General features: G+C 34.8%; 2 protein-coding genes across 2 annotated transcripts in view; one reads left to right on the forward strand and one right to left on the reverse strand.

Annotated features, from left to right (window-relative positions):
• Window positions 1-205: 205 nt before the first annotated feature.
• Window positions 206-3,090, forward strand: tmem14ca (transmembrane protein 14Ca). The gene is made up of 5 exons (XM_059535537.1): window positions 206-343; window positions 838-922; window positions 2,056-2,157; window positions 2,303-2,390; window positions 2,953-3,090. Exons 2-5 carry the CDS (start codon window positions 844-846, stop codon window positions 3,008-3,010), a joined length of 327 nt encoding a protein of 108 aa, XP_059391520.1. The 5' UTR covers window positions 206-343; window positions 838-843; the 3' UTR covers window positions 3,011-3,090.
• A 261-nt stretch (window positions 3,091-3,351) lies between these two features.
• mak (male germ cell-associated kinase) overlaps window positions 3,352-17,613 on the reverse strand; it is a 50,680-nt gene continuing 36,418 nt past the window's right edge. Inside the window, exons 5-15 of the mRNA XM_059535538.1 lie at window positions 16,748-16,830; window positions 16,180-16,312; window positions 15,461-15,632; window positions 12,387-12,554; window positions 9,817-10,065; window positions 8,943-9,112; window positions 7,857-7,999; window positions 7,297-7,425; window positions 5,140-5,259; window positions 4,399-4,494; window positions 3,352-3,871 (exon numbers count right to left, since the gene is read on the reverse strand). Coding sequence (XP_059391521.1) covers window positions 3,711-3,871; window positions 4,399-4,494; window positions 5,140-5,259; window positions 7,297-7,425; window positions 7,857-7,999; window positions 8,943-9,112; window positions 9,817-10,065; window positions 12,387-12,554; window positions 15,461-15,632; window positions 16,180-16,312; window positions 16,748-16,830 — 1,624 coding nt within the window. The 3' untranslated portion in view covers window positions 3,352-3,710. The remainder of the gene's footprint in view (window positions 3,872-4,398; window positions 4,495-5,139; window positions 5,260-7,296; window positions 7,426-7,856; window positions 8,000-8,942; window positions 9,113-9,816; window positions 10,066-12,386; window positions 12,555-15,460; window positions 15,633-16,179; window positions 16,313-16,747; window positions 16,831-17,613) is intronic.

Genomic DNA, 17,613 nt, shown 5'->3' on the forward strand with positions numbered 1-17,613 from the left:
TTTTCAAAAAGCAATTAAATAAAAAGTTAAATTCTTCCAAAAATCGGTTTGCACTTATAAAAATTTATTTAAACATCCTCAAAACTGCCATAAGTTTTTAAGTAAAAAAAAAAAATACAATAAACATATATATATATTACACACACACACGCACACGCACAGGTCATTCAGAAGGGTTAAAGTAAACTTCATTTCCCATAAGTCAACTAGAAACATTTCGAAACAAGTAGGCTACGTCAGGTGCGTAAGCTAGCTTTCATTTGACGATTAAGCAGCACACACAAGTCGACCGTTTTTGGACCACGAGAACTTCACTTAAGCGAAAACAGATTCTCAGGCAGCGGTATTATTTAATATTTGTATTGCAATAATGTGATGAATGTAGAATATACTTTTGAGAGTAACACCAGTCTATGTTTTTTTATACATGTTATGCACAGATCTGATATCAGCTAGAGGTCAACAGCGCATTTTGTGTGCGTTTGAATATATGGTTTATGTAGACACTATGTCTATTGCAAAATTTGTTTAATGGCATTGGTATAACAACGTAAACATTGTTTATGAGGAGGACACACAAACAAACATGCTAAACGGTGTTTGCCAGTAGGTTTGTGTAAGGTTACTTATGTTTGTATGTCATCCTCCTATAAAATATCCTAATATTATGCTGTCACACAGTTCGTACGAAATAAAAACCATCGCACCTCTGGAGAGTTCCCGTATACAAGAAACATTATGTATATGTTTGTGTAAGTTTCATTTAGACTGTCTGTTCGTGTCTGCAAACTTTCAAGCTGTGAATGTTTGACATTTTTATGTAACTTGTGTGTTGAGGTGTTGATGATGGCAGTGGACTGGGCTGGATATGGATACGCAGCACTAGTAGCATCTGGAGGAGTCATAGGATATGTCAAAGCAGGTAAGTAATGACAAAGCTCAAGAGATTATAATTTATAGAGTTTACATTATTAAGAGCCCAGGCTTGTTTGCTGGCCATTGCTTGTCAAACTGGGAAATTAGATAAAACATTTATCAGCTAAACCAGCTTGATTGAATTTCATCCCACAGTCGACTGGGAGAGGGTGTGGTCTAACCTCAGTTTAACCTCTAAAAACTTGGTTCATTGTCTTATACGTGTCTAAGTTATTCACAGAGCATATATAACTCCTTACAAAAGATTAAAAATTAAACTACAACCAAATTACAACTGCCATATCTGTAATACTGCGTCATCAGATACTTTTCTTCATACGTTTTGGGAGTGTCCTGTTGTCAATAATCTATGGACACATGTAAACTTTCTTTTATCCTCTTTACTACAAACTGATTACATAGCTAAGCCAAGTTTATGTCTTCTTGATGATTCTGGCTTCTGTATAAGCTCAATACGAAAAAAAAAGAATGCTGTTTGCTGGTTTTACAGCGGTAAAAAAAAGATAATAATACAGAACTGGTTTACACCACACATGTGCGGGAAAACGTATTGGATCCATAGTCTTCTCAAAATAGTTGCCTGTGAATGTACAAAAGCACATATTAATAAGGCCAAACCTAATACAATGGATGTTTGGCAGTTTTTTTTACACTAAAATACAGGATTATATTAAAGTATATATATTCTCCCACTGGAATATGTAAATTGATTACGTCTGGTTTTTTTTTGCATTTTATTCTGAATGTTTGTTATGAGTTTATTTGTTATATGTAAAACATAAGTTTATGTAAGATTACATCCCACGCATGCACCACCTTTATCCCATTTTTAACAAAAACAGTTTTGTAATCATTTATTTTCACACAAATTGGTTGGTTCCTCTATATTCAGTGAAAATGTCACAATTTGGAAGCAAAAACCTGTGCATGATCTTTAAAGAAGGCCTTCAGGTCTGTTGTATAATTGCTTAAACTTTTTACAGTTTTAAGTGGATAATTACAAACATCTAAACATCTTTATTTTGCACTCTGAATTTCTTTTGACACTTTATACAATTTATATCATTCATCAACACAGTGTTTTTGTATATTTTATGTTTTATTTCTTTTGTCTTGCAGGCAGTGTCCCGTCCCTAGCAGCTGGGCTGCTCTTTGGTGGTTTGGCTGGTTTTGGTGCTTACCAGACATCACAAGATCCCAAAAATATTTGGGTTTCTTTAGGTGTGCATTTTTTTTTCATGCATTGTGCAATTATTATATTTGTTGCAGTTGAAAAGTGATCAGCAGTATTAATGTTTGTTTTATAAAATTAGGTGACAGTGATTTTGAATTACACTACGTGTCATCAATATTTTTCCTCTCTCAGCTGCATCTGGGACACTTGCTGCTATCATGGGAAAAAGATTCTATAACTCGCACAAAATCATTCCAGCTGGTCTTATCGCTGGAGCGAGGTACCTACCACACATCACACTTAATTTGTCTAATACAGGGTTTCCCTTTTTCTTGCACGATAGAGCTTTCGACTGTTAGTAAAATATTTTAGTTTATTAACAACTAATAAAAAATACAAACATGTCACATACCCATGCAGACTCCAGCAAAAAAGATTAAAGTGAAGAGAAACAGAAATATATTAAAATTCTGTTCCTGGACTTCTGACCACTTTATACTAAATCTCACTTAGCCTCTCACACTCCAAAAACTTTAGCATGTCATTTATAACACAGAAAGTACCATAAGTATTACCAACTTCCGACTTGCTTCCATGAAACAAAAGGGTTAGAACTTTAAATTAACTTTGATGCAGCTTTTCTATAATACCATGACTGTCAAGCTCCAAAAAATACCATAAGTAGTATCATAAAAGTTGCCTGTGTGCCTCGTCAATACATATTTTGTCTTCTGAAGTCATTCAACAGCTTTGAGTAAGGAACGGACCAAAATTTTTAATTTCTGATGACTATTAAGAAGTTTTATTTTTGCCTGACCTATCCCTTTAATTTTTTCTTGCAGTGTCCTGATGCTGGCAAAACTCGGAGCCAGAATGCTACAGAAACCTCAGCAATCGTAATACCCAAACAGAAATCATGGTCTGCTTTCATTCAAACATAATTTTCTTTGAACAACATGTCATCATAGTTCATTGTCATATTGTTTAAAATGTAAAATAAAAATGTAGTTGTCAGGTGAATATCTGAATTAAAGACTTCTGTTGAAAACATGCCCATTTTATGCATATAAAACACTTACAAAACATTATTTATTTATTTGAGTTCAGCCCAACCCAATCACTGTTATCTACATTATATGTGTTCATGTGTTAATTCTCAGTAATGTTTACAGAAAAAAAGGGCTACTCAACATACTAGGAAATATAAATAACACTGCCTTGCAGTATGAATTATAGTAACATAAAAAAGAAAACAAGAATATATTTAAAAACTGTAAAATACTATAAAAAATGTCAATAGGGTTACAAAAAAATACAATATATGGAATATAGATCTAACAATTTCATTGAAAATAGAGATTACAGGCATTGGATGCATAAACTGAACAAGACAGATTTAAAGATCAACAAATTGTTAGGTTTGTAAAAATCCATTGTACAGATTTTTGTTTTTAATTGAACAATTAAGGAGCTGTGGGCTTAAGTGTTGTGGATCTATCCTAGCTACTCCTCTTAGAAACAAAATAAGTGTTTATACAATATTCACGAGTGTTGAAACAGGCCTTAGACCTCACAGCAGCCGTAGCTCGCATGATATATATTAGCGATGGCTTCCATATTTTGCAGCCCAGTCAACCCGCCCATGCACTGGCTGAACTGGTGGAGCACGAGTAATGAGATTGGTAGAGTTTTTGCCCAGAGCAGAGTAACTCGTTCCTTTATGATGGGTTCGATCAGCTCTCCTCTTCCATCCTTCATAATCTGAGAAGCAAGAAAGAGCATTTCACACTTGTGCAAGATCAGTAAAGCCAGAGTTAAGGACTCCTTCTGACAGGATCATGGTAATGAAGAGGCCAAAAATTAACATTTGCCAAGGGGCAAAAGAGTAAAAACTGGATTTTTTTTTAACCAGTTGGCCAGTAACTTAATTAGAAACCGCAACATCACATGGTTTACAATGTATGAACAACAGTCTGGCAGAGGTGATTAAAATAAAAGATTGCATTGGCCATCAAAATGGTAACATGATAAAAAAAAAAAGAACTGTGACAACTGCCATTATACACTGACTGACTCTTATATGATGCTCCAAATGACAGTCATTTCAATGTATGTATTCAATGATGTCAATAATAGCATAAAGTATCAGTAATAGTATCAGTTATATAAATTCACTGTACAAACAATAACAAAATAAAAGTAAAAATGAACCTGTAAGGTGTAACAATATTAATTTTGGACCCTGGAAAGAAGTGCTGACCAAAACTTATATTGTTCAGAGATTTTACCTTCAGAGATCTCACTGACTGAAACTGTAGAGGAAGGTTTGGACTTTGAAGGTTTAGCTTTGCCAGTTTTTGAGTCAGCAGTGGCAGAGAGATCAACTAAGAGCAGATATAAAGATGAGAGAGAGACACAGACAGACAGAGACCGAGTGAATGAATAAATGAATGAATGTAGAAAGAAACAGCAGATTTTAGAGATCTAGCAACAGATTTTTACTAAGAACAAGAACAAAAAACAAACAAAAGCTTATATGGGGAGTTTAGATTTTGGGTCTCGGAAGAATAATATTAAGTATAAAGGTGTGTAGGTTTTGTGGCATAATGTCACCAAATGGATTTCAAATCCCAAACAGCACTATTTGAGGCAATGTTGCTATGTCAGACTTGTCACATTTTTAAAATGTAGGATTGGGGGAGGGAGGCTGTTTTCATCTTAAATAATAATGTGCCTCCTCCTACCATTGTTTTGGGAATTTTCTGGTTGGTAGGGCTGCTCAATCAAACAGAGCAACGTTTTGATAATGCCTTTGTGTTTACATTTGTCAGGGAAACAAACATACAAATTATAATAAACAAAGAATATATTTTAACTTTACAAAAATTACTTCACCTTTAAATTTAACATCAGTATTGCAAAGCCAACATGCATGCAGCATAAAAATATGACTCTATAATGCTGTTCTAAAAAACAAAGAAAGGCAAAAGTTAACTATTTGAGGATTAATTCTAAAACCAAACTCTTACGTGCATGCTGGTGTCCAAGAGGGGCGAGCTGAATCCTTTGTCCTACAGATCCCACTTCCTTCTTCTGGAAAGAAGGTATATATCCTCCAGAAAGATTGTATGTGGTTGTTACAATGTTTCCTGTGAGGAGAGGCCACAACTTAAAGAGTCAAGAAAGAGAACACAACCAGCTAAAGAAACAAATCAAACAAGTTTTTTATTATCTACATTTTTGCCAAATATACCCACTCTATTCTTCTTAAAAATAAAAAATGAATTTTTATAGGTGGCAGTTTATCTAATGTTTATAGACATAGAAACTCAGTACTGTGTGTAATGTATAAAACAGACATCTATCAATTAAAAACTACCCTACACAGTAAACACTGCTTTTCTAAATTCCATTTTAATTGTACTTTATTAATTTCAGTTTTAATTGCAATGCTGCATCCTGTTTGCCTTCAGTTCAAATTCAGTAAATGGATGTTTAATGCAATGTGGCTGCTAAATACAATGCCTAATTTAGTTACCCTAGAATGCATAAAGGAGAACAAATTGACTAAAAATAATAAAATTTCTTAATTCAGCGTGTACAAAAAATAAATAAAACAAAATAAATAAATAAAAATGTTATGACCCTCATCAATATAATTTTATTAATAAAAAAACAACAACAATTTAATAAAATAAAAAAGTACAATATGGTTAAAGGGTTAGTTCACCCAAAAATGAAAATTAGCCTGTGTTTTAATCGCCCTAAAAGCATCCTAGGTGACTTTCTTCTTTCAGACGAATCCAATGGGTTCGGTGCACAAGATGGCGCAGGTGAGCTTGCATACTTACTTCCGGTCTTGTGACGCTCGCATTTACTGTAAGGGAAACTTGCATACTAAACTTGGCTAGATATATATAATTAATGATTTTCAAATTTAACAGCGGATAGTGGTATATCAAAGACATGGGGAAACATCCTCCCTACATTTTTGCGTACCTCTGTGTGGAAATACGTAAGTATAAGTCGCATCAGTCCAAAAATACGTCATGACGAGGAAAAAAACATATATAAGTCGCACTGGACTAAGTCGCATTTATTGAGCATCAAGAACCAAGAGAAAACATTACCGTCTACAGCTGCAAGAGGGCACTCTGTTTTCAGGGGTAGACTACAGGAGCACTAAGCAGCACAGAGCGCCCTCTCGCGGCTGTAGACGGTAACGTTTTCTCTTAGTTCATGTCGAATTAATTTAGATAAATAAGTCGCACCTGACTATCGCAGGACCAGCCAAACTATGAAAAAAAAGTGTGACTTATAGTCCGGAAAATACGGTATATAAAAAAAATTGTCCTGGCCCCTCCAAGCCTTTCAATGGGGGTTAGCAAGTGTTGGTTGTCAACAGTGACATGATGTGAAATAACAGACGTTAACTAAAGTGAGTGCATCTGTAACAGACCTGCTAACCTTGGAAATTTGTTTTTGATACCATCAGCGTGGTGAGCTATTTTCTCACTTCTGCTGACTGTGGTATGCGGAAGATGTTCAGGCCAATGATGTAGGACGTATGCATCATGCACGCGCCTCTGAGAAATGCAGGAACAAAGGAAACAAAGTTTCCTTACTTTAGCAAAGGAAAACCCATCTCCTCTTGGCTTATATCAAAATCCTCCGACATTTCTTTCATCACTAATCACCCAATGTTGATGTCTTGCGTCATCCGCAAGAACGGCTTCCGTGTATGACAGTCAGCGAAGTGAAAAAAAAAAAAGTGTTTAAATATGCATATTTATCTTACAAAAATGCATGGACTCACTACCAGGAGGCCTTTATTCACCCCCCAGTGCTTTGTGAGGGATGTTTTATTAGGATGTGTGCACTTTATATCACATCTTCTGAAATTCTTACAACCAACACCCACTTACCTCCATTGCAAGGCTTGGAGGGGCCAGGATTTTTTTTATATAACTCTGATTGGATTCGTCTGAAATAAAAAAAAGTCACATACACATAGAATGCTTTGAGGGTGAGTAAAACACAGTCTAATTTTCATTGTTGGGTGAACTAACCTTTTAACTGTAACCACCTTAATGCATTTGTATAAGGTTTTCCATTTATTTATTTGCATTCTGTGGTTGAACATTAATTTGAGAAGTTAGTCTCAGGTTTAATTTATTTGTGCTCACCTGGGCCGATTCTAGACACTGGTGCTACTCCAATGGGTGCAAGAGGTTTGTTCAATGGAGCTGAGGTGTCCCACAAGTCTTGTTGAGATTCCTTGTTGCTCAGAGATGGCGTGTTCTTTCTTATTAACCCTACGATTGATATAATAATGTAAAATCTAATTTATGAAAAATAGTCTAATGGGGTGTTTACATATACATTGATTTGCTGCATTAAAGGAACATTTGTTTAGAAGACATTTGTTTTTAATGGGTTTAATGGGTAAAGCAGTGATGCAATGTGGCAACTATCAATGAGATCTTAACATGTGATGTGTGTTCTGTGAGATACTCATTTCAAGCCATTCCAAATGATCTGTACCTGTGTACATGCAGGGATATTACTTACAAAATGTGTAGAAAGCCATGTAAGGAATTGTCAGCCATTTGAGCCTATTTTGATTTATGCACTGGTAATCATTCATCTTATTTTTGATATAATGTATTGTGCACTACTGCAATTCAGAATAATAAATAAAAAATAAATAAAAACAAGAAAAGACTAAATTAAACTTAGATCTTGCCTGGCAGGTATCTGGACTGGCGAAGGTAATGTTGTCTGGCTGAAGAGGTGCTCTGGTGACTAAAGTCTGGCTGGTTCAGTCTGCTGGTGTTTGGTAATTTGGTTACAGTGCTAAATGTATAAAGGGGTTTCTGGTCCTTGGTCCTGCAAAGTTTTTCATAACATAAATAAGGAAAGAGTGAAATCTCAAATGGAATAATTGAAACTGAATGTACAGTAGAGAAACACAAAAGCCTTGTTATCAAACTTAGTCAGCAGCCATGATACTAGACAGGTTTCGCAGGCACGCTCCCAACACAAAAGGCTGCTAAAAAGATAGACAGCAATATTACACAGCTTTCTAGACTAGACAAGTCCTCAGCACAGATCCTTATGGCCAGCCATGAACAAATCATGCTAGAATGAGTTGGGACCAAAGTTTTTAACAAGAAGGATGTTCTTTGCTAAATAGCAGCTCTACCATCATGTTCAGACTACAACTCTCCATTTCCCCTAATGCCAGTGTGATGTATGCTGATATTATACAGAAACACACTGATGCAAAATTTACTGAATAACATAAATCTAGCAACCTCCTTAAAATCACACCATTTTTGTTAATTTGGCCATGGAAGAAATGGTCCCAAGGATATATCCTCCGTTTCTGTCACAGGATGGAGTTTGGGTTCCCTGCCACTGTCACATTTGGCTTGCTTAGTGGGGTTTAAAAGATACTTAATATTCATATTACAGATTTGATTGCACTGACACTATCAAATGAGAACAAAAACTATATGACACTACTGTCTTCTTTAAAAAATACTTTTGAGCTGAATCAAATTTGTTCATAAGTGACAAATTATGTTTCACTTTCTGTTATTGAACTGAACTGAATCAACATTGAACTGACTCGAGCTGAATAACGACACTATTGTCTTCAGTTTAACTAATCTTAATTTAAAATAGTTCAATTTCAGTTCGGATGCTTTGTTAGAAAGTAGATAGTAAGTCTGCTCACTAGGTTTCGGAATAGTGTGCTCACTGAAATGTGCTACAAATTAAATAAGTGTCATAACGGTTTATGTTAAACTGAATGTAGTCATCATACTGTGTAGTAGTTTTCTCCTCCTCTGGGCCTTTGCTGGGTTTTTTAGAGAGAGATGCTGCAGAATCAGAACAGTCAGACTCATCCCAGCTGTCTGAGGGTTTCATGTTGGTCTGTCCCCACCTTCTTCGTCCATTCTTCAGCCCAATCAAATTGTTCTCAGCGCCGACCACCTCATGTTAGGAACACAAAGTATCATGCAGGCTCATATTTTTAAATCAATACAACTTTTTACGTGGGATTCAAGTAAAAGTAAGAATGTAATATGGTTTAACGCAATTATCAAATTACAAAGACTCCATTGTAATTATAAAAATAGGTGTCAGAGTGACTCAGTTTGTATCAAATGCTGCTCCACACAAATTCCATCTCTGCAAGTGCTATGAGTTTAGGTCACTTATAATATGCATTTGAAAATGTAATATAAACCTTATCATGTGTCCCCGGGGACTCGAACCCCCAACATTGCGCTTGATAGCGCAATGCTCTACCAATTGAGCTACAGGAACACCAATATGCACCAAACATAATAAATTACGTGTATTATTATGAAATACTTCATATTTAATGGCCGGTAAATTTTAGTCACTAGCAATCTGCATGTGTGGCAAAATGTTGGTTTTAGGCCCTGTGTACATTTTTTATTTACTGTAAAAGAATTCCCTGTTCATATTTACAAAGAGATAAACTAGGTGAAATCATTGTTCATGATAATAAACACTGGGCCAAAGATGCAGTAAAACAAAATATAAAGTTAATAACAAAATACAAACTTTAAGATTTTGTTCTATTATGTGGCATAAAAATACATTCAGAATGGGAATCTCAAGTTTTTTAAAGGTAATTACAACATTCATTTGAGAAGGAGGTTTTGTACCTTTTGTGTGTATGGAGCGAGAGGGTCTGTCTGAAAAAGAGACTGGGGCAGAAGAATCTGCTGCAGTGGCTGATGGGAGTTTCTGCTTTGGCCTTTAGTCTGTGATGGCAGCACTTGTTCTGAGACAGACTGCAGCTCTGATCTGGGTTCACTAGGCAGAGTCATCTTTATCTGAGCCTTCCGTACATCAGGGGTCATGGGTAGGGGGCCCAGAACTTGTCCTACTTGGAAGTAGGGGTATCTGAGTGCCTAATAAGATGTTTATAAACAATTACTTATGCAAACATAAAATATAGATTTAAAAAATGAACTGAATTGAAATAACACAAAAAGGGACGAAAGGGTCATGTTTGCTGTGAAAAAAAAACTAAACTATTATTAGTACATTAGCATTACTATAATAATTCAACATCATTGATTGCTATATAGATAACAATTACAATCTGTACTGGAGTCCACATAAACAATATTCCACTGTTTCATGAAACCGAGTTTAGAAAATGTCTCTGTCACTTAATTAAACATGGTGCCTTGAGGTCCCTGAGACCATGTGTTGATGCTATGGAAAAATCCTCTGTTGTGACAACTGTATGAAGCCTATACAGAATTAAGTCAATGTATTGGCAGACTGCACTAGCACCACCCACTGAGGTGTTGCTTTACTGATGCCTCAGAAGAATGTGCTTATGCTATCAGAAATATTTGCTATGAAGGAAACCAAGCAAAATGAGGATTATAGCCACTTATGCAGCATCTCTTTCCCCACTCAGGGAACCAAGGTTACGTATGTAAAATGCTGTAACCACATCTTGCATATTGCTAGGATTTTTTTTATAATGGAATTAGGGCTGTAGCTATCGAATATTTTAGTAATCGAGTATTCTACCAAAAATTCCATAGATTAATCGAGTAATCGGATAAATGTGTTTTTGCTTAATTAAAGTGCAATATTAATTATGCAAGAGAAAATAAGACTCATGGGTCTCTTAAAATTAACAACTAAGTTTCCTTTTTTAGAATTCTTTTTAAAATATTTTTTTAAATGCATAGAATGCAATGCATACATCAAAAATAAACATTTAATTATTACCCATTGTTTCTCTGTCTGTACTTGTACTGTGAACAATGACAATAAAGTTGACAGATGAATTAAGTGCATTTAAGTGCCATTCAGTTGGGGATTTAAATAAAGCATTTTCTGAGATGCACATTAAACACATAAAACATTAATTTATCTTTTAATTATTGAAAATTAATCAAACTTACGGGTTGAGCGATTCCCTCCGCATTTTCTGCATCGCGGAAATCATAGGGCCCTAGTTGTGGTATGCCGATTCTATTTTGCATTGGACACATGCCACGACGTTCTCTTTGCGTTAGCCTGCGCCCTCAAATCAAAACACTGCTGACTCCTTGCAGTATGCGATTTCGGACGCAACGCTTGTGTCTCCTTCCGCTTTGTGGGTGACGTAAACGTGTTGTCACTTTAAAAAAATCATTGCGAAAGAACCTGACGTGAGATTTAAAATAAATTAAAAGAGGCTTCGAGGCAGAGGAATTTGCCTCGATAATTTTTTGTAATCGAGTTACTCAAGGAATCAGCCCTAAATGGAATATAACTTTGAAAGAATTTCTAGGTCTAATTCTGTTAGGGAAGTAATCATTTTGAAGTATGTAAATAATATTTTAAATATGCACTAATTCACTCTTATTTGTATGCCTAAAATGTTGAAAAAGCTAAACATTTCTTGTCTAGCCACGAGTCGTTTAAGTTATACCAAAATGACAATATTTGAGAAAAAACGTTTAGCAGTTTGCGTCACATGGACACATAACTGAAATGGTCTCTTTCATAGGTTCACTTTGACTCTGAGTCAGTAGCTGACACTATGGGAACGCTTTATAATCACACCATACTATGAGGTAGTGGCTGATTTATCATCCTGTGATAAAAGTTGCACAGACTAATGAACATATTGACATCAATGGTTTAAAGAGATAACACCATGGGAACCAAAACAACTTTAAACTTAAACTTTGCCCCTAAAGTGAAGGCTGGCAACAAACTCCAGTCAGATGTGGTGGTAGATAACACAAAATTAATTCCAAAAGAGATTTATTCACAAGCTTCAGAACGTGGAAATAAATCTTAAATTGCAAACTCCACCAGAGACATATTATGTAAGTGATCAGGAGAAATACATTGAGGACACAGAGCCACACACTTATGGAATAAATTATGGAATTGTATCCAATCTGAGCAGCAAAGGCGAGAAAACTTGTAAAATCCACTGCAGACAGATGAATAGTTTGAATAGTGAAGATAAATCATCTGTGCACACATGTCCTTATGGGTTGTCAGTCAAGTGACACCTCAGTGGGTGATATCTGACAATAATTTGGCATGATTCTATACAGTCTTCGGATAATGGTCAACCTAGAGGGTGTCGAAGTGAAAATATGAAAGCGAACGCCTTTCACACCAACCAAAAGTACAAATGTCTGACCTCAAACTGAATTCTTTCTACACCAAAACTTTATTTTTATCAAACAATACAATTTATATATACCTTTGCAGCAGAGGGTCTTTTCTTTGGGTCCCACTGGAGAAGATCTCTCATGAGGTCTAAAGCCTCATTGGTGGCATTGGGGATCAGAGTTTTCAGTGGTGTAGGAACACACTGGGGGAAGCGGAAGTTCATTGCAGCAGCAAGCTGATAACCCTCTGGCCAGTCTGACTGCAGGGGAAAATAACTTTTACTATCAAGCACATTTTACCTATGATACTAAATAAATACTGTAAAAGATAAGAACCAAATCAAACACATAAACTGATCAAGACTATTCATTATTAAAGTTACATGTAGCTCACCCTCATATACAGTACGAACAATGCCTGGAGTAGAGATGTGCTCACAATATTGATAATATAATGAAATATTGATGAACTCCTGACAATGCATTTATCGATAGAGCTGCTTCCGTATAGATCTTCATATGTCAGGATTTAAGGCCATACAGTGTTGTTGAGAAATACGAATTGCTCTCGAAACTGTAAGGCCTGCTACATAATGCCCATATGTCAGTTTTTTTAAGAGTCTTTATTTTTACTTCGTTCTTGTGGGCGATGCTCCACTCGTTACTTTATCTTAATACAAGGTATAAATGCTTCAGTTTATTCCAAACTACATTTCTCTTGACAATGAGCGATGCCCATTGATGAATGATTCATTGTTTTGAGTCAATTCTGTTCAAAGGCTTGATCAAACCAGTTGGCAAATCAGTAAATTGGTTTGTGAATCAGTTTGAATGATTCGTTCAGTTCCCTGCCGCATGCCCTGAGCCGTCTGAAGCGGTTCACCCAGAGTTGTAACAAAAAATGTAAGAACATCAAGAGCGTTGAAGACGTGGCTTTGGATCTAAATTCAATTGAAAGCATTTGCTTTGCTATTGTTTGCTAGCGATGAAGATCTTTTTTAGATGAACACAGTGTGTGCTGTCTACGTTTCAACAGGTATAACTTAGTGGTATCATGTACTGTAATCGAAAGTAGCCTATGACATTACCAGTTTGTTGTAATGTATTTAATGTGTAATTTATACATTAAATACAATCTATCATTTTTACATTAAATAAGCAGTCACAGAGTATGAAATAAATACCCTCTATAACTACGTTAGCTCTGTTCAAGGAGAAATGCCTTTGCCTAGACACAATTAATATTTATATTTCCACAGTATTTACGCTTGCAGAAATATATATTTATTTACATTTTGCAGAACAGACAGAAGAAGATCCGTCAATGTGCATTTGGTTCGTTATGTTCAGATGTTCGGAAACTTAGCTGTCATGTGGGGAGTTTTAATTCTTCTCCGTGACAGAGGTTATTTAAACATATATAATACATAATTAATATACTTTAAAGTAAAATCTAATTCAGTGATGCAATTCAGAAATTTCATTAGCTGTTTTAAGAATCAAGATCTTTCAGAAATCATTCTAATATATTGATTTATTACCAGTGCTGGAAACAGTTTTGCTGCTTAATATTTTTTGGAACCTGTGACATTTTGTTTAGGATTCTTTGATGAATAGAAAGCTAAAAAGAACATCATTGATAGTAAATCAACATACAGGAATGATAAGCAAAAAAAAAAAAAAAGATTAATAATACTACTACTACTACTACTACATATATATATATATATATATATATTATATATACATATAAGGGCTGTCACTTTTGAGAAAAATCAAATTCGAACGAACATCGAATATCATGCAATGTATTCGAATATGATCCTCTATATAATCCTCTACTGGATAAGATGGCAAAGAATAAAATAAAAAACTAACGGTCTAATCATAGACTGTAAAAAATGCGCTACACATGGCATTTTAAAAACTGGATATTTCACGTCATGTTCGAATGCATATTTGAATATCGAATAAAAAGTGACAGCTCTAATATATATATATATATATATATATATATATATATATATATATATATATATATATATGCATGAGGTGGAACAGTGTCCATGACATGTTGGAGTGATTCGTAGAACAACAGCCCACAATTTGCACTGCATTACTCTCAACCTAGGTGTGGAAAAATGCCAAAGATATGTGGACATTAACAGAGGCAGAAATAACAATGTGCTAAAGATGTAATAAATGCACTTAAGCCAGTTGATATTAAAACTTAAAATGAACGGACAGGGGGTCTGGAAATGGAGTCATCACATATTTAATTAAATGATAAATAAATGATAAGAAAATTAACTTAATGTTAATTATTTCATCTAGTTACATTATAATGCTAATATACAGTATGTATAATGGTATATGTGTTTTTCTATTTTATAAATGTATTACTGTGGTCTACATAATTTGGGCTACATGAGTTCTATAAAAGTTATTAATTAGAATGTCAAAGCCTAAATCCTGTTGCGAATCTGACAAATCTGTCCCCAACCTGCCAGAAAAAAAATGTGGACTCTTTTTTGAGGACTTATTTTAAGATGCATTTTCCACTAAAAGACAACATTCTCCTCTGTCACTGCATAATCAGTCAAAGGATGAAGTCAGGAAATACAAAGACACAGAGCCTATTACATAGGATCCACTAATCTGGTGAAAGGAGCATTGTTTTCCTATTACTATCAAACTTGTCAAGATGTACCCTCTGCATTCGGTACAAGTGTAGGAGTAAAAAGGGTGTTCTCCACTGCTAGAGCATGTTAATCAGTTCATGCTTTTTGGTATTTGTAGTATTGTTTAGTCAATGAGCCTTATGTAACACTTCAGCATTTGAGAATATTTGACAGAGTAATTTTGGGAGTAACCTTAAATGCAGAATGAAGGGCTAATCTAAGTAGTTTTTTTTCTTCAGTTATCAAAATTGTTTTAACATTATTCAATGCACAATAAACATTACTGTTACTAATAAACCTAGAAAAACTCATTCAAAATTGACCTGTATCATGAAGTTGTTGGTGTTTCAAAGTTCTACAAGTCAGTTTCTACAGGCCCAAAAAAATTTTTCCAGTCTCCTGGTTAGACACTACCTTGGGCTGTTGATCACTTGACCACTCCAAATTTCCTAAAACAGGTTGTTCACCTTCACATTTGATCATACCTTCTTTACTGTACCAAGAACCTGGCAGATCTTGAAGATCTCATCCACCTCACTGTTGCCAGGAAACAGAGGTCGAAGCGTGTAGAGTTCAGCTATGATACAACCTACTGCCCAGATGTCTATTGGTGAGCTATACACTGGTGACCTCAATAACACCTCTGGAGCTCGATACCTTAACACAAACACATAAGACAGAACTTTGAAATGCTCACATTTCATACAGTAGGGAATACCATGGCCAGTTAGACACTAGCACATTCACTTATTGTTCTTAAAGTATCAAAGCTGATCAATATATAAAATATAGTAAAATTTGATAATATATACTAAAAATTAACTCATTTTGCAGAAATCCCACTTATGGCTTTTCAATGAAACATAATATACCTGACAGAAGAATTGGTACCAGAGAAAAGTGATTAATGGTACTACTACTTTTGGCATGTATAGGTGTTTCTTTTACTAGAAAATAATGGGTAGATCTGTATTATAAAATTACACAAAGCTATCTGCCCTCCCCTAATACTATGGCCATGTCTCAGTACACAATTTACCTAGTTCCACAGTAGTAGAATAGTTTTATGTTTTGTTGGTTTATTTTTCTGTGCATTTGTCAGTTTGTGAAATTGCAAATTTTCGCCAAAAATAAATAAAATAAAAAATAAATAAATAAATAGTAGTAATAATAATAATTCCAGTGACAGTTTTTATACTCTTACCATCTTGTTGAAACATAGTCTGTATAAGGAGGTCGAGAGCGGATCTCCCGAGCCAATCCAAAATCAGCAATTTTCACCAGCTCTGGACCCATACATAGCAAATTTTCCGGTTTCATATCCCGGTGAAAAAATCCTACAAGATTGAGCCAAAGAGATACTGATGTCAACATACATATAAGAACGCCTCTATGTTTATTGCTTCCACCTAATGCAAATGCAGAGATATGGAGCCTATATAACACCATTAAAGCTTAATAAACTTTAAAAAGTTTAGTTTGTAACAAATATACTTGGATTGTGTACACACAATTAACACCTGTATATATATAATTTGGATTATATAAGCCTTCATAAGCTAAACCACCTTGTGTGATGGACAATAATGTTAATTTCCTTCCTTGAATGTGGGTGTAAAATAACCTATAAACATAAAACCTAAAAAATAACCTCATAAACATGTCACATATCACTATTATAAATGTAATAGAGAACTAATTAAAGTTTGTAACATTGTTATAAAGCTCCTTAACACTTTAGTGAAAAACAAATGAGTGTAAGAAAATCTTACCATGCTTGTGCACAAATGCCAAACCAGAGAGAACTTGAAACATGATGTTCCTTATTTCATTCTCAGTAAACATCTTATTTTCCCTGATGCCAGAGAATTTCACAAACAAAAAAGACACAGAAGAGAAAAGAAAAGAGAAACAGAGACAGAGGATAAGAAAAGAACAGCCCTACAAGATGTGTGAGACTGAGTGCTTTTTCTCCTTGATTAAAGCTCTTAAAAAGGTACTATAAGTTAAAAAAGCTACCGCTGAAGAAACATTAGCTTCTTTGAAGGGATCATATCATGGAAAAATAAATTGGATTTATTTTAAGAGGTCATTGTACCATGAAAACATACTTCAACTTGCAGGACTCAAAACACCATATTATTATTTTAAAAATAAAAATAAAAAAACTTTTGGTTATTACGTGTCAAATCAACCAAATTTCAGAAACTTCCCAGACTCAAATATTTGATAACAAACAAACAAATAAATAAATAAATAACAAATAGTAAACAAACCCTAAACATTACAATATATCATCATATATATTTACAGAGTAGTTTAGTTACAAATCTCAGGTAAAATTTTTAATTTTGTAATAGTGAACTACTTGGTAAATATTAGTGATGGTTATCGGTGTTAACATGCTGCGTTAACGGGAGACTCTTATCGGGCGATAAAAAAAATATCACCGTTAATCTATTCTCAAAGTTGGGTTGGGAGCTGGGTCTATACTAAGCAAGCTATGATGACTTTCACCTTGATATTTTAGCGTGGATGTATACCTAGCCAATTGCACTGTAGGGGGCGAGAACGAGTCTTCGAACCTGTGTGTATGCCTACTGTGAAATTACCACATCAAACGTGACGTGCTAACATG

The sequence above is a fragment of the Carassius carassius genome, chromosome 42 (genome assembly GCF_963082965.1).
Source record: "Carassius carassius chromosome 42, fCarCar2.1, whole genome shotgun sequence".
Taxonomy (NCBI): domain Eukaryota; kingdom Metazoa; phylum Chordata; class Actinopteri; order Cypriniformes; family Cyprinidae; genus Carassius; species Carassius carassius.